The following is an 18,347-nucleotide window of genomic DNA, read 5'->3' as shown; positions in this document are numbered from 1 at the left end:
AACGTAGATGATCTATGTCGAAATGATTGGAGGACTACTCCGAGTTAGACGTGAATGGTGTGACAAACTAGCTAACGTCGAAGTCACACCTCGTGTTCAGCGCTTTACGTGGACTACCCCATTGACGTATCAAGGTACCATAGATGCTTTGAAGACTGTACAACACAGAGGACGTTAATGCAGAAATATTAGTTAAAGTAGATACAAGCGAAAGTAAGACCACTGCCGCATGGGCCACCCCATGGCATACGATTAACGGGTGCTCGTTGGTTGTCCCTGACTTTGACGAGGATTGATGATTTGCTCGATATTCAATGACCCAACTGCCGGATGATTTGGTTAGGGCTTAGTGACATTTCGCTGGCCCTAAAATATATATGTCAAATACTTTAAGATTTCAGTAGCTAAGTGAATAGTCGGAAAATATTTTGATAATGGTTAACTACTTACAAGTAGCAAGGTTGATTTGCTCAAATTTAATTGGGAAATTTTATTTCTAAAGCTTTGAAAATTATTAGGAAAAACAGAAAATAGTGAAATGTCTTTCTTAATTGTATTGAAATACAGGAAATTTCTTGCCGATTTGAATGCAATTTTCGTAATTAGAAATTTAAAACAATTATATTATTGGATAACGGTACTAATTCGAGACACGGAGTAAACATGAACTCAGATGCAGATACTTCCAGCTGACGAGTCTCAAATAAGATGAAACATGTGTCATGGATTCCACTTCTGGACACTACCCAGCCTTGCTTATAATTATACTGAACGATTAAACACACGCATACGCCCGTTACGTTCGTGGAGGAGCATAGGCCACCCACCAGCATTCTCCATTCAACACTGTCCTGGGCAATCCTTTCCAGTTGTTATTCATCCTTTGCATATGTGCTTCTATTTCTCGATGTAATATGTTTTTTGGCCTTTCCCTTTTACCTTCAGGACTCCGAATTACGGCTTCCTTTGTGATACAGTTTGGTGATTTCTGTAGTGTATGTCCCATCCACTTTCAACGTCTTTTCCTAATTTCTTCAGATGAAATGTTTTTTCTCTCTTCCACAATGGTCTCTTGCTGATGGTTTCCCACCGACGGACATTAAGTATCTTGCGTAGACAATTTTTTGTAAATATGTGTACTATTTTATTATATTTGTGATAGTTCTGTCTTGATGTTCGTATTGAAGATTGAGAATCTGCTGTTGGCTGACAGCTGTTTTGAGATTCAAATGTTTTTCAACTGTAGGAATACCGACCTTGCTTTGAAAATCCCTGAGTCCACATATACGTCAGATCCTCAAAGTTCATCGGTGATGCTGTGCAGGTGCGTGAAGTTTCTACCTCTTTATGTACTTCTCCATCATGTGTGATTGGATTGGTTTATCTCCGCGTTGTGTTTGAGCATCCTGCTGTTTCCCTTGTGTACGTTGAGCCTCTGTAGTTCTCACACTTACTGTGATCTCCTTTCTTTGGTATGTTGATGTTATCCTTCTTTCCAGTCTATCAGTACCTGTTTTTCCTGCCAAATTCTTCTAAATAGTATGTGGAACATCTTTGTAGTTACTTCTATGCCTGACTTCAGTGCTTCAACTGGTATATTACAATTGAATATACCAAGTGTTAAATTCTTTCTCTATAGTGTATATTGCGGAAAATCGATATTATCTATAAATCCTAACTCTGAACCCTTAACTCCCAAACAAATCTTACCCTGGTGGTACTATATTTTTTGGAAGAACTAATTTGAATATACCTATTGGATTCTCTGGAAAAATTCATCCATCTGTGTTAATTCACAACGTTTTGGCCTTATAACTGATTTTAGTTCGAGATCAAATCCCTAACTCTAAAATCATAATCCTTACTTTAAATCTCTAATTTCAACTACGAATAATGTAGGGGCGCTCAAATATCTGTTTAGATCCTTATACCGCTTTGAAAACTCGGATAGTTTACAGCTTTTTGCATATTATATCAAACTATTTCGGGAAATATCACTCTTACAATTGACTAACTTGTTCTCTAGTTATTTCTGAAACATATTCTTGACTTTTTCGTCATTAAGTTGTGGTTGTATTACATCCAAATACGTGCTAAAACTAGAGCATGGTCCGAGTCTAAGCATGTGCTCAAGAATAAGCAAGTCTACAAACGAGCCCCTCCAGTGATGGTTAATGGTAATATGAATCAACTGTGGAGGTCACCACATGAGACGAAATCTGAACACATTGAACTGGGAAGCACTTGACAAAAGCTAATCAGCAATTTAATGCATGTGTACAACTTATGACATCAGTGAACTAAACTCCATTACCTAAATAATATAACTAAATTTAGTTACATTTTTATTTTTTCCTGACAGCTTCCATCAAGGTTTATGATTAATTTACTGTACTTGTTCAACTAGTCAAATCATGAGCCGATCATTGTTAAACCATGATTGAAAACCCGGAAGGACTAGACGATCGTTTCTTCCTAGTATGTGACTCGTCAGAAATGCTAATTCACGACCTCGAATGAGGAAATTTAACCCAGGACCTTCGGTCTCGCATGAGAACACTTAACCTCTAGACTACTGAGTCGGCATCCAACAATGTTAATCTTTAACTTTATTCAATCCACGATATTATTATTATTATTAATGGCTTTATTCAATATTATAGTTTTGGTACAATATAGAATTCTCAGCACAGGGTATTTCAACAAGTTACTTACGCAACAACAACAAAAAAACAGTAACGAATATAAAAAAATGAAAAAAAACCCCGAAAAACTGTACAAATTTTAAAATTATAGACATGTTAAGAATGCAGGTTACTGACTAGGTTAACTCTAACAACCTGTTCGTCACAGAGTATATTTGCTAAGTAAGGTATTATAGAACTTTTATACTTTTGCTTGCGTGCATGGATTTTAATGTAATTACGTCTCGTTCTACCAGAAGATATACAAGGAGAAAGATAAGAGTGAAGGGGATGGCTAGTATCTGATAAAATAACACCTGCCAGGAGTTTGCATGATTTTAAATGTCTATCCACAACCATATTAATTATGACCTCGAAAGATTCACCACACACCTTGCTAACTGCCTTCAGCACTCTTCGCAATACAGCAAAGTCTTTTCTCAAAAGCCCGGGAAAGAATAATGGAGAACAGTAAAGAATAATAGGTAATATGCAAGAATTGACAAATTGTAAGAGTAAATGACGAGTAATTCCAAGAGCATGCAATCTCTTTATGTAGTAGGTCAGACGGAAAACCTTCTTCGATAACGATAAAACGTGGGAAGACCAAGACAGATCAGAGGGAAAGGTAACACCAAGATAATTGACCTTCGACACTGAGTTTATCAAAGAGTCTCCGGTGGTACAAGCATTATGGGATCTCAAAATAGTGTTTATATTCCGTTCATGTCTCATGCTAAAGTTAACAGCTTGAAATTTAGACGGATTAAGTATGAGACCATTTCCAACAGACCGACAATCAATACGAGACAAAAACTCATTCATTTTTATGGGATGTAAAGAGGAAGAGATAGGCATACATACAGTGAGATCATCCGCATATTTCGCAAAAGTGTTTTCTGTGGAAGATGGCAGGTCATGCAGAAAAAAAGAGAATAGAAGAGGTGAAAGAACATCTCCTTGTGGTACACCTTCCTGAGACAGTAGAGACTCTGAACACTTTCCTCCAAACACAGTGTACTGTTCCCTTTCAGAGAGGTAGGAACATAGCCAGTTGGTTATCCAGCTGTCAGTGTTGACGCTGATTAACTTGTTAAGTAAACGTTGTCTTGGTATAGAGTCAAAAGCTGAAGTATAGTCCAGAAAAGCACATCGAACATACTTCTTACCCTTTTCTAAGTTGAACACTATGTTGTGATGCAGAACTGCAACAGCATCTAAAGTGCTTCTTTTGCGCCTGTATGCAAACTGGTATGGGTCAGTATGCTCTTTTATGGCAGGCTGAAGTGGAAGTATTAATAATTTTTCCATGGTTTTGAGGAAGGGTGAAGTTATTGCAATAGGTCTAAATTTTACATTCTTATCACCAAATGCTTTCTTGGGTACAGGAATTATCTTCATCTTTCTCCACATTTTCGGTATGAGATTAGATGAGAAGGATCTGTTAAAGATAATTGTGAACGGATGACATAGAACGTCAGCACATTTTTTAAAATGGATGTTTGGGATACCATCAGGTCCCAAACATCGAGATGAATTAAGCGACTGGAGACATCCTCGTACATCAGTTTCAGTGAAAGTAGGAACACAGCTATTTTTGAAACCCGTGGATAGAGGAAGCATCACATCAGATGACTGACGTACAAATGACTTATTTAAGTCACAAACATTCAGCTGGATATCGCTTCTAAACTGTCTGTCACCTGTAAGTTCTTTAAGGAATTTGCATATACTTGGAGAGTTTTTGAGCAAACATACAGTTGAGACGCCTGATCTCTAGGTTTATCAGACCATTTAGCTTACGAACTTCATTAGAGTTCTTCTTCTTGTACATTCTTTCTTTCACCCTCCGTAGTCGTTTTAGTTGTGAAGATGTAAGTCGATCAAAACTTACAAAAATGGTTTCAGTGGGACAACAAATATCAAAACAGAATTTAAGGTAACAAGTGATAAAATCAGTACTTTTTTTCGAGTGAGTCATCTGTAAATAATTCCCAGTTAGTCGTATGAAACATGTTTTTCAGATTTCGGATATTTTTTTCTGAGTAATTCCTATATTTGACTTTCTTGGTTTGATGTAAGAGTGTACTCTTCCCATGCTTTCCATATACTTTAGGTAGAACACGAATTATACAATGATCCGAGCTAGACAATGGAGTACGTTTTCGAGTCGCATATATACCCACATCATTAATGAAAACGAAGTCTAAATGAGCGTTCAAATGGGTAGGAAAATCCACTACATTTTGGTGACCTAGTGACGTAAGGAAGCTAGTCACATGAATTGAAATCACCACATACAACTGAAAGTGAATCACTGAAGGCAGTAACAGCGAACTCAGTGAATTCATCAGCAAAAACAGATAGTGCAGATGATGTGCAATCTGGAGTAACGTAGATATTGGTAACATAAACATATTTGTATTTATTTAGATGTTTTGGACATCTTAGAGTTAGACAGTCGATAAAGTCATTTGAAAACTTAAAACACGCAAACGAAGATCGACACCAGTTTATGTTTACAAACGTAGCTACACCGCCACCACACCTCTTTTTATTGTTCGATCGATCCTGACGATAAATTTTAAGATCACGTAGTGATACAAGGCAGTCATCCTGTAGATCATTCAACCAAGATTCTTGAATTGTGATGACACTACAATTACGATACGTATTTTGACTAAGTAGGAATTGCAGATAGTCCACTTTGTTGATTAGTGATCGGCAGTTAGAATTTAGCAGCTCGGGAATCGACATACGATTAATATTCATTCTCTTTAACGCATATTGCCAACCACCACGATGTCTTTTATAGTACTTTTTTGTAACTTGTGCAGCGAAAGGTCGTAGGCTTTTCATAAAAGCGCCTGAATAGGTTATGTGATTAATGGACATAATTATAAATTAAAACAAATGGAAAACAGATAACTTGTTGAAATAATCAGATGACAGAAACAAGTAGCCCAGGATATTCAAGCAGGCCGCAGTCCGCGACCATCTTGACGATCCTCACGTGGGAGTGTCTGTCCCGGCACCACTGAGGAGTCTCATATTAGAACGAAACGGCCGTTCAGTGTTTCATAGTTTTTAGTGATTATCTACCATTGCTCGGTTCATCATTTCAATAAAATATATTGTAACGATTATCGAGTTAGATGGAAGTTTACAATGTTGACAATATAAAGATCACAAGTCAAATATGTTGAATAAAACACAAATTCAGAAAGTATATAGTGTATCTTCAGAGAGTAATTTCTAAAGTCTTTTTTTATTGACAACCTTTTACCCCACAATCATAACAGTTATATATAGACACGAGAAGTTGGTAAAACATCTTTATTATTAATAAATAATAATAAATGATCAATTAAAAAAACACACAAACCAAATGAGCATAAATGAATAAAAGAAAGGTGAAATAACCATAAGATTTACGAAAAAGTTATTATTAATAATAATAAATTGTAAAATCTCAATTATAAACTGACATTCTAAGGCATCATTCATTACACATTCTACATTGTTTTGTTGATCAGTGTTTTAATTGATAAAAAATACAACAGAATCTCTGATCGGAAATAAGTTTACATATCTGTTTATAAATATATAATATGGAATACAAATAACTAGATAGAATCTGCTAAACAATTGTGATATGTAAATGTTTATATGTTGATCACAATGACAAAAAATAAAAGATTAAACAAACAAATAGTTAAAATGACTTAGACAAGAAAGTATCATATACATATTATGCAAATAATAAAAATCACTGAGACAATAATAAGTTACATTATTATGTACTATAATCTTGTTGATGATAACGATTCATTGCAGATAATGATGATGAATAAGGTAGATGTTGTAAAATTCGATGCGTTATTCCAACTGGTCGAAGATGATAGATTAAATATTCTAAAATGTACATTTTCACTGGCATTAAACCACCGAAACTGATTAGCAGTGGACTTGCAGGTAACTTAATTCAGTTAAATGGATGGTAATGATGAGTGGGAGAGAAATAAAAAGAAGTGGATTAAAGCATTTGAGGTCATATCTTTTAAATAGAGAATCAATGTGTGAAAACATGGTAAAATGATGTATTTACTCAAACTTAGATGAAGTTAAGGTTTTGACAGCACATAAGTGAGTATTCAAAAATAGAGATTATGTTAAAATGAAGATGAACTGGCATACAGATGTTTAGTTACTTATATATATATATATATAAAACTCAACCACAAAGTACGGGTTAATATACACGGGTTTGAGTGCTGGTGATCTCATCACCGGGTATTTTAATCTAAATAGATAGAGAGGACAGTAGGAATCAGAAACTCACTGAGTGCCTTTACAAGAAAAGGTTGTTATACTCCGATTCTAATGAATATTATCAACTGTATGGAAACTCATGATTATTATCTTAAATGAAACATCACAGATGGAGTTTCTCAATTTTAATAACCGAGTGACTTAGAATTAAGGTGATATACTTTTTCTTCATAAATAAACTGCAATCATAGTAGAAATTACTAATTAATCTTAGCTAGACAACCATTGAAAACCTAGAAGCACCGAGACGGCCGTTTTGTCCCAGTATGAAACTCTTCAAAAGGGTACGTCCATGACCCCACCACTCGCCATAGAACCCAGAACCTTTATCTCACGCGTGAACGCTTAATCTCTAGACCATTGAGACAGGACTTAATGATGTATATGTCTAATTTTAATCAATCCGCGATATTACGCGACCATCTTTCATTGTTTTCGGTGGGTACCTTCTTCTCACCCGACAAGGTTGGTTGTCTAACTTAAACCAATAAACTTCAACAATCTTGTGACCCCCACACCGATATGTGATTTAAGTGTAGATACACAGATAAAGAAAAGAGGCTATTTTATGCAAATTTTCTAATGCTTACTTTCTTTAAATCATACACTGCTTGTGTATAATCTGTTTTTATTGGATCCCACTGAATTGTTCCGCTATTATTATTACTGTTATTGAATGTTCCAAAAAGATTGTTTATAGTAACATTACTGAATCGTGACATTCCAAACATATCAATACTATCTTTGAATTCTATGCCTAATGCTTTTGCACATTTAGCTAAAATTTTGTTTTAAAAAAACAAGAGATAAAATGAGGACTATATATATATATATATATATTCTAGCCAAATAGCCTTTGGAAAGCCCAGTTGCGATCAATGGCTTAGCACTTTAGGCACCTCTATGTGTCAAGAGTGAGTTGGATTTGTGTTGGCTAGGTGGAGTCACAGTATGCAAGCATAGTAACTTTTTTAGTAAATCAAATAACTGATTTATCAGTACTCATGAATATTATATAAAGCTCGAACAAATTCAACAGATTAAGTTTGACTAAGTGCACGGAAGGATATTGATCTCAAAGATTGGTTCGATGGTCCCGCCTTCTTAAGAGACTGAAACCCGATTATTTCTGCAGAGTATTTGGGAGATATGGCCGAACATATCGAATTCAAGCAATTATCTAATAGAACCAAAGCATTTCTCACCTTTTGTTTCATTACTTAGATTGGATAAAATTATTCAAAGCAGGGACTTAGATCAGAAAGCTTGTTCAATGCTTAAGTCTTCCAATAATGTTAGAAGGGATATTCGTGAGATTTGTCATCTTTAAAGTTCGGACTAGCGTCAAGCACTTAGGTTTGAGCGACTTGTGTTGGGGAACAGCTGCCGTGAGCAAGGTGGTCTCGAGTGATGTTAGATATATGAGGGCGACTGTCGATTCCCAGTTGCGCACGCTGTGAAAGAATCTTTGTCTTTGAGGAACCTGGTAAGAAAATTGGACTAGAAGTGGAGTCTTAGTTACTTGGGAGTGTAAGTGAACAGCCCAAGAGACTACTGCTTGAGACCAATTAAACACGGTATTATTGTGAGCAGATTTCGATTTTTTAGCTCCGTACTTTCAAAGTCTCACTTCTGGAGACGGGATTCCGTAGGATGTGATGAGGCGAGGTATTTTCAAGGTTGACACTTCTTAAACCTTCCCCCTTATGTTATGAGGAGGCAGCACCATTGTACATGCCGGCAATCTGGGTGAAAAATCTTACTGCTGGGTTTATTCTGTTACAGGAGCAATCAGAGGAAATCGCTCATCTATTTTATTCTAATGTATATAGTGTTATATTTTTGTTAAATGATGATTCTTTACGGTCACACGTAAAGAGTCGTCACGGCGATATTCCGATGGTTCAGTGTCACAGGGAGAATTTTGTTGCCTATTGGTGGTTATTCATTTCATGGTGTTTGCTACTTTTGTATGAATCCGCTTAGGATCCTTAAATCATTTAAAGATATAAATCAAAATGTACAAACTTTGTGATTAGCATTATGCTAGAGCTCAGTAGTTACCTACGGTTTCCAGCATCTAGTTAGTTAGATTCCATGTAACCGGAGAGTATGAGTTTGCTATTCCTTCCAGCTTAGATAGTCCAGTGGATTGCATTTAATTTTAACCAAATAACTAAAAAAACCTACTTACATATTTGAATATCTTCACGAACATGCTGAATTGGTCCACAGTCAGCCAATTTGTCTAAACCTTTCAGAACAATTAATTCGAGAGCAGATCTTGATAGGACGTAGCCAAAACTACCAGATAAAGTGAATTCATTTGGACGGATCTTAAATAATTAGATAAATGGAGTATTAAAAAAGTTTTTTTAGAAACTCAACATTATTATTATTATCACCGAAGAGATGAGTTGTGGCTAGCAATGGAATCAAGGACGCGCGTTTAATCCTATTTGCTACCTGTCAGACGGATGTACCTGTGCTCCAGAGTTGATGTTAACTCCGGATTTTCGCTTCAAAGGCCCGAAGAGCTATCAATTTAGCTACTAAAACCAAATAGCCCCTCGTGCAACGGGTATAGGATTTAATCTGATTTTTGGTGGTTTAGGTCATCTCATTTTCGATATATTGAGGTGATTTGCATAGGATGCACACATACCATTGAATCCTGGGTCAGTAGTCCACAGGTTAAGGTCCTGGGTCCGATCTCCGCATGTGAGATCATCGATGTGCACTTCTGAGTCCCACACTAGGAGAAAAAGGCCGTCTAATGGTTCTAGGATTTCAATTGTGGTCTAACAATGATCGGTTTATAGTTTTAATAAAATATTAACGGGACAGTGAAAACCATTACAAACTGAACTGTTAGTATTATTATTGCCAAACTAAATATTGACGAAGAAAACACTCAAGTTAAGAAAGAAAGGTTACACTCATACAGCGTAACATAAAATGAGCATGAAATTAACAGATTTACGAAAATTTCGGAGTTTACTATCAAACTGTATAACTTGGACGAATGTTAGTTTAACATAGTTATAAAATTTTAAAGTGAAATAGTCAACTAAAAGTTGGAAATAGAAAAATTAAAGAACCTTAAGAATGCTCTGAACACTCACAATTCAGTATTCAGAAATACTAGTAATCATAATTTAAATGAGTTAACTTTCATTGAAACATACTTTTATATAGTATCACATATTATCATTAACAGTATTTGAAATTCAAATGACTGATCCGTCAGGTACTTGGGAATGATTCACATTCGAAATGTGAAGGCTAATGATAACCGTGATGGACTAACAAATGATAGTCTCATACAGCCACCTTTCATAGTAGTTACATGCCATAAACCGATCGTCTTTCCGCTTTTACCATTCAGTTCTAGTGTTCATAAATAATGTGAGATGTAGAAGTTGCTAAGATGGCACTTATAAAACAAAACCAGGCCCTAGGAATTGGCGCTTCCAGACGGTGGAATTAACTAAATTATCATCACCGAACCCGAAGACACACTGTTGAACCTCAGAAATGCAAAACCTGAAGAAGCCCAGTGCTTATAACCGAGATTTGCGAGGGCTTACGTGGTCCCACACTTAGATGATATAGCTGTCTAATTTAGCAAGTGTTATAATGGTCTGCTACATAATAAAAGTAGTATTTAATAGAAATTACTGCCAAATGACTAATTCGCCAATAACTTCAAGGATGAAAATGGAGACAATTATTTCTAGTATTACTATTTGCTATAGGTTTGTATTTTCCGATTGGTGTTATTCCAGATTGAACTGGACCGATCTCTATTGGCATACAGACTTCATAGGAAGATACCACGAAATTGTCTATGGTTTAAAATATAATGTCCCGGATTCCACTGCCAGTCAGTATCCAAAAGTATGATAAACAGTAAAACTATAGGAAATTATAAGACATTTGGTCAAGGAAGTCATATATCAGCATAGAATGATTAAGTCTAGCCCTGAATACCAATGACAGGAAAACAAAGATCATTACAAATACCAACAAATATTATATTCGTTGAATTAGTCTGTAGATATAATTTCTTAGTAGAATGAATGAGAAAGTGTTGGGTTTTGGTCTAAGTTTCAGTGTGAGCACTAACACCAGGGTGAGTATTTACTCGACTGACGAGTCCTAGATAGAACGGAATGCGCGATATGGGTGCCACTGCTAGCCACTATTCAAAATATAATTAACCTGTAAATGCAGAGAGAAACGAAGTTTCAGTTTAAGTAGTCCATACAGCAAACAGACTTATCGGATTCAGTACTGAATATCCAAGATGGTACAATATGGATATTTACAATGAACATAGATGAAATCGATTGTGAAAAACTATATATATATATATATATATATATATATATATATATATATATATATATATAGAGCGAGAGAGAGAATAAGTATTTCACTTTAATTTAGACCTGAACCGAAAAACAAACAAACAGTATATCTGTATATGTATTGACTTTAATCAAGCAACTAACAAGATGAACTTAGCTCATTTAAACACCAGAACTAACAGTTAATTATGAGACAAAGTACTGTTTAGATTTGTAACAATAAAGAAATCGTCACAAACATCTAAATACAAAATCAGAACACTATATAGGTGATATTTTTAAGTGTGGCGACGATCATTATAAAGTATTATTATTAATTAGGATGATTATCCTGAATAAATTTCAAGCAACACATATTTCAACAAGTAGAAAAAGTGTAATGTACTTTACTTAGATGATAGGTTACGTTTGTATACAATAAGAAACTGACGAATTCTGAGCAATTAATTACAACAAGCTTTATATATGTACAAGTAAAGGAATGTAGATAAGATCAAGGAAATCTGGAACTACATTATCAAAAGGTAATGAGTGTCGGTTATTCACATTTATCATGAGGAATCTCGATTCAATTTTGATGAATTTCTCATGGGACCTAGATTGATAGCAAAAATAGTTCTTAGAGGTCTTTAGTAAAGCAAAGTAAAATGGTGAATTCTAGTTTTTTTAAACTTTCTCTTAGGTCGAGAAAGTTATTTAAAGGCTAAAGTGTGGCAAAACATTAACTAACAATGGAATGTGTCAGGGTTGCATCCATAGGTGATACTTAAGCGCTATTTAGTCTGATTGGTAGTTTGGGAGGAGTATGAAGAAACATGTGTAGTTTTATTATTGATAGGTATCCATAATTGTTTCTATCTACAAAAAACCAGAATGGGAATTCTCTTACAAAACCAAAGTCTTCAAACTAATTATTTAAAGTAATAGACTAACAATTAATAATGCAAGTAGTCAAATACAAGTTTGTTTATTCGGCTATAAGCTATACCAATTTCGTGAAGGCTAACGATACTACGCAGACAATTAAGCTGTAGTGGGTGAAGTGGGATTCGAACGCATAACTAAATGGATGAAAGATTAGTGTTCAAACCATTAGGACATTGATCTACGGTGAATGAATTTTAATCTAACAATACACAAGAAAATCACTTTTTTTCAAAGTAGAGCTGTACTATTGGGTCATGGAAATAAACTGTATCAGAAATACTGTTTATCCTTCAGAGAAAAGTTCTGCAGAAAATGTGTTTTGTGTAAGTGCAATAACTGTAATGCATCAGGCTGATATATATATATATATATATATATATATATATAAAACGACTGCCGCACCCGGGTCGTTTTAGAGGTTGTCGGTGCTGAAAGTGTTGACTTAACCCGACCACTGTATTAGATCTGTTTAAGTGCAGATTACATTCCATAACCTCACTTACTCATGAAGCTTACCAGACGAAAAATCCTTTGATTAATTCATCAACACTATATATACCCTTGCTCAAACCATTAATGTGTGGTGATTCACATGTAACTGCTTAAGAACGGGTCGCTACTTCTTGTGAAATCATTATCATCATTAAAATATCTATTGTAGTAGAGCAACTAGCCTTTCCTAATGGATTCATCGCTCAATTAGCCAGATCAGATTTCGAGTTATCGGTATCGCTTCCTTAGAAATTTATATCATTCATCTAAATTTAATTTTACTATACAACCTGGGAGAAGTTTGCGTTGTAGATGGCTCAGTACAATACACGAAGTCTCACAACACGTAAGACGTCCTGAGTTGTAGCTTCCCACTCCAAGAACAACTAAATTTCAATCAGGGGGGGTGAAAGTTTTGACACAGCTGCAGGTCTATAATAAGCCTCATGGACATCAATGACTGATTTTGCAGTATTAGTTTGCATGCTTTGCATAGTGCTCAACCAGCAAGGGCCCAGTGAGACTACTTTATTGCAATCATAAGTCCTTATCAGTAACCGTGGACCCTTTCAGACACCCAAGTAGGTGTCGAGGTATTTCTGCTTGAGATTCACAGATATCATTATTATGAAGTATCTCAAGTAACAACTTTTTAAGACTTGCATGAACACAATTTACAACAACAGTACGATCAATAAAAATCCCTTTAAATACTGAAAAATAGGTAACAATAATAGTTTTTAAGTGACTAACCTTATAGATGTGACCCATAATAAATGGTTTACGAGGATCTGTGTATTCTAAAGCATTCCTTAAGTTTTCCATGATCACATAAGTCGTATCATCAGCTTTAAGAAAATATGCTGCTTTGTAAGTTTGTTTATGTAATGCACGAAGTGTTTCACGCATTGAAATCCAAGAATGTTTAACATAATTTTGAGTCCTATCAACAGCTATAAGTAAATAAATAGGGAGCTTAATACTTTATTTTATTTAAACACATAAACGTTGGTACAAGGGAGCACCAAATACATATGCACCACACAGTAACAATGAAGCCAGTAGCAGCTACCATTATTTGTGTGAGGGCTGTGATACTGCCCGGGTGCCTAGACCGAAGCATGCGGTTTTCTTAGGGGGTCAACACCCGGAGCCTTTGACCTGAAGGTCTAATCCACAATGCAATGGAGCAACGTTAAGAAATCCGGTCCCATGACAGCTGGTGATCAACAATAGGTCCACACGCCTTTTGTCCTCTCACGATCCTGGAGTTCATGTGCACCATTGGTTTGGAATCAGGGTTTTCCAACTCCTCTATGTAGACCCTCCGTGTCCACCAACCCGGTTAAGATGCCGGACATCCGCCTTTCGCCCTCTCAATTTCGCAAATAGCCGTCTTCTCGAAAACAAAATGATCTAACAATAGTGTGAAACAGTTATACTAAACAATGTTTTTTTATGACTAATAAAACCACAGATCAAAGTTATGACAACTAGATATGTATACTCGTCTTAAAGAGTAATGCCTCTAAATGCCCTAGTATGACCAAGGGTGGTTGAACCTATTTTGGTCATTGGCCGCTACGAAACTGTAACTCCTAAAACTCCTCCACTGTCTTGTGGATTAGACCTATATATCAAAGGTTCGGGGAGTGATCTCATAAGAAAGCCAATTGCTTAGGTTTTCTAGTCACTGGAATAACTTATAAGCAGACTATGCATTGAGGTGAATTCTACGCTTCTGAATGACGGATTACATTTTAATATAAATTTCCTGTTTGACGTAGATCACCGTATAAAATGAAATGCTATTAAACATGAATTCAAGTACTTGGAATATAAACTTCTTATACCTATGAACATTACACAATTTTTTTTCCTTCATACAAATGGATTAATAAAATTTTCTAGACAACGATTAAAAAAAGATCGCTTTTGTGACTTACCAAGCATTTTCATTAATTTTTCCGCTTTTGAACTAATAAAACCAAAACGGGTACACCTTCGGGCCCAAGTTGTTTGAACATGATAAGCTTTGGTTAGATGTGACTGTGGTTCCGTTAGGATATAACAATATATATTAATCTTATTAGCAAGATTTTGAGCATAACTAACATCAGCTATGGTAGATAAGTTATAAGAAAAATTAGGGGAACATACTTAAAGAAAATATGGAATATTGTTTTGTGCTCTGAAGCACGCTACCATCTGACAAACATTTAAATTTCGGTATCCACGATAAAGTAACAATCCAATTTAATAAAAATACGAACCCTAATCCAATTAAAAATAATTTCACATCATTCAATCGTAACTTAGACTAAGGATGTTTATGTGTAATTAAAGACATCTTACCAGTGTATGCACCAACCGATTTAAACCACTGCATTTTTGAACCATATTGGGAACCAGATTGTAAAACTCTGCGACAAAATAATAGTACGGTTTTAAACTAAAGAAAAGAATACACAAATTAACAAAACAAATGTATGGAATGATTACGGATTACCACTTATCATATATTATATATGCAGTGGAAACACCAGATATAATCAAGTATGTTAAGTTTGACAAACAACTGATATTGACTTAAAATCATTTTCTACACGGATAAAAACATAAGTGTTTACTCCCTAATTCATACATATTGGTTGTTTGGGTCTTCTCACTGATGTTTAGGACCACGATGGATCAGTCTTCTTTGGTATGTATGTATTATGTGCAGATTACCTCGATATTTTTAGTAAGTCATAATCATTTTAAGCAAAAACGGATGGTGACTATCAATGGAACTCAGGATGTGCTTGTGCAATGGCTATGTGGACTCAGTAGCCAAGTGGACAACGCGATGTTAGGAGATAAAATTACTGGGTCCAAGTTCGGGAGTGAACATCGACTCTAGAATGCAGATATATCCAACTAATTAGTCCCAAATAGGACGAAGCGCGCGTCCCAGATTTTACTGCTAGCCACTATTCACCTCTTAAAACAGATATTAACGCTAATTCGATGTAGGGAAATGAAATAGTCTTACTACCATCGTTCTCACTTACGGTTATTCGGATTTTGTTTGAAACTTCTGACATGTGCTTTTGATAAAGCAAATAGCGGACCTCTTGGTTTATTGATGGGGAATAATGAAGTACATACAACTAAATGCGTATAACAGTAGGGACTTGGACGTGCAATCAAGTATTAGGGCATGATCCTTAGGTTGGAAATTACTGGATTATAAGAGGTAAGATGGGAAACTTCCTGAAGTTTATCTCGGAAACTGAATGCACTATTGATGTTTTATAATAGATGCTGACGATGTGGTTTAATCAGAAAGTTAGATGTTAGGAACCTCACTTGATGGGACGTCTTAAACCTGAACTATGGGCAACACAAAGGTGCGTCGGCTAAAAATTCTGCACTTTGAAACGGCACAAAAATGAGACTTTATTTATCATATATTGAAGTAATTAATGGGATAAATACAGAAGGGACAGACCAACAAAGCCATAGTTTTTGAGATTTTGAAAACAATGGAAATAAATATACATACTCTCACAACCTATTATTCAGTCTACGTTCTCTAACTTCATCTCCCTAAACAACACGATCAATGACTTTGTGAACAAGTGTTAAACCTTGGTCTAGTCACCCTCGAGTTTCCCAATAACCTAATTCTTCTCCAACCGGCATTATATATATGTGAGGATGATTTATTATAAACTACGCTAGCAACGGTTAGTTTGTCCCCCTTGCTTTAAACTAACCAGCTAACAGGATTACTAGTTACTCGGTTTCGCAAGGCATGAGTAGTGTTTTGAAGAGGTAACTGGTTATATACCTATAATGTGTATACAATTTTTACTTGTAATGGCCTGTTTGACAGTAGTAAAGTAGCGAATATTGAGCTGTTGAGAGGTTTACTTTCTGTTTGATGAGGTGTTAAATATCTTGTATAATATATTGATGAGTACCAAAAAGCCCGCACTAAAACCATTAATATTCAGTCAGAATTCAGTTGGAAATGAAAATTACACTTCATTATATACCACTCACCAACCCAACGGACAGACAGAAGTGCTTTGGGAGTAAACCCACTGATGATGTTTGAAGAAGTAGCCGATAGCCTAACCTAGAGGCGAATGTTATAATAACCGCGACGAATTTCATGGGGTTGTAAACTAATCAGAAAATAGTTTAAAAGTGGATAGTTTATTAAAAATATTAATAATATAAGGATTCTACATATTCAATGAGTCCAATGAGATCTTCATATTTTCAAGGCATTATATAGCGGAAAAGACAAATATATAACGGTTACGATAAACCTACCTAAAGATGCAAATAGCTTTCAGAAGTCTACATATTGTTTCTAATTAAGGGATATGGTTAAACGCTTAGAAAATCCAGTTTAAAGTCGATTTTCACGATTCAGAAAACACTTGGCAAAGTGAAGTTTAAGTACTTTGCAGAAATAAATATATTTATTTTAACACATGCACCCCGTATTTATAAATACGGGGTGTATTTGTTAAAATAGCATCGAGGCAGTACATATTGGAATGCTCTAAAACCATCAAGTAACCCTGTAGAAATATTCAGCAGACAGTTTCTATTGGCAGCTACTGGTGTCTTCTTTTCCTTTCAGATGTCCGAATATTCCATCTGTAATGTCCTCTCAACACTTCGTTTTTCTGTAGCACGCTAAGCGCAGCAAACGGAGTTGCAAAGGCTTGGAGATAGTTCACTATACACTTATTTTGAGCGAATTCGGACTTCGTGTTCTTAACATCGATAAGTTATTTCATTGTGAAATTTCTCCCTTTACTGCCTGATACGACTTGGAAGACTGTAGGGGTATGAGATTAAAATTTTTTCACTGTTAGACAAACACCTACTCCGTGGATCAGATACCATTAAGTTGTTTGTTGGGGTTTATAGATCATCTTAGACGACCTTATGATGTGCTCTTCATCGCATAAGGCCACTCAAAGGACTGACTCACAGCCAAGAAACGTAGACTTACGATATTATATATGGTTTGAAAGCCTTACTGTTTACTGCCAACACCGAATCCTTGAGGTTTTCTTTCCACAACAGACAAGAAATTGGAGGCAACAAGCTAGTATTTATAATTCTCTATACAAATCTCTTTACTTTGTAGATGGTTATAGTGAGTACATGTTATTCACACTTATGAGAATTACGCTTTTCCTATGTGTTAAAAACCTTTTAAAATAGTTCCGGGTGCATCTCATGTCAAGAACCTCAGAGATAGAAATATCTGCCGAGAATTACCTACATATAGCTGTAGTAGATAAGTTTAGATATCCCATGTTTGCCGGACATTCCGTAAGGAGGTAAATGTAATTTGACATGCATTCTAACATGTGTAAGTGGTGGAGATGCCACAGGTATTTGAGTTTGACAACGTCTCGACCAGTAACATCCTCTAATGTGAAGCGTACCCACCAAGTGAAATCAAAAGACAGAAGCGAGGAGGTTCAAAGAATTACTTGATAGGCTATCAATATATCGTGGATCG

The 18,347-nt window shown here is 35.6% G+C and overlaps 1 protein-coding gene across 1 annotated transcript; it reads right to left on the bottom strand.

Moving 5' to 3' along the window:
• Positions 1 to 6,005: 6,005 nt before the first annotated feature.
• C1GALT1_3 (Core 1 synthase, glycoprotein-N-acetylgalactosamine 3-beta-galactosyltransferase, 1) lies at positions 6,006 to 16,970 on the bottom strand. The gene is made up of 8 exons (XM_051216232.1): positions 16,859 to 16,970; positions 15,164 to 15,260; positions 14,969 to 15,128; positions 14,755 to 14,928; positions 13,562 to 13,761; positions 9,211 to 9,352; positions 7,607 to 7,794; positions 6,006 to 6,663 (listed from the first exon to the last, which is right to left on the bottom strand). The coding sequence occupies exons 2-8, from the start codon at positions 15,206 to 15,208 to the stop codon at positions 6,481 to 6,483; spliced, it is 1,092 nt and encodes a 363-aa protein (XP_051066803.1). The 5' UTR covers positions 15,209 to 15,260; positions 16,859 to 16,970; the 3' UTR covers positions 6,006 to 6,480.
• Between the last annotated feature and the right edge of the window lie 1,377 nt (positions 16,971 to 18,347).

The sequence above is a fragment of the Schistosoma haematobium genome, chromosome 4 (assembly GCF_000699445.3).
Source record: "Schistosoma haematobium chromosome 4, whole genome shotgun sequence".
Taxonomy (NCBI): Eukaryota; Metazoa; Platyhelminthes; class Trematoda; order Strigeidida; family Schistosomatidae; genus Schistosoma; species Schistosoma haematobium.
Note: the sequence above shows the minus strand (reverse complement) of the source record. Positions and strands in the feature narration are given on the sequence as shown.

Excerpts from the sequence above, each read along its gene's own strand:
- C1GALT1_3 (XM_051216232.1), bottom strand. The coding sequence starts at position 15,208 with ATGGTTCAAAAATGCAGTGGTTTAAATCGGTTGGTGCATACACTG. Across the intron at positions 15,129-15,163 it reads ATCGGTTGGTGCATACACTG|TCTAAGTTACGATTGAATGA; the intron begins GTAAGATGTCTT and ends AAACATCCTTAG. Across the intron at positions 6,664-7,606 it reads CAGTGTATGATTTAAAGAAA|TTACCTGCAAGTCCACTGCT; the intron begins GTAAGCATTAGA and ends AACTGAATTAAG.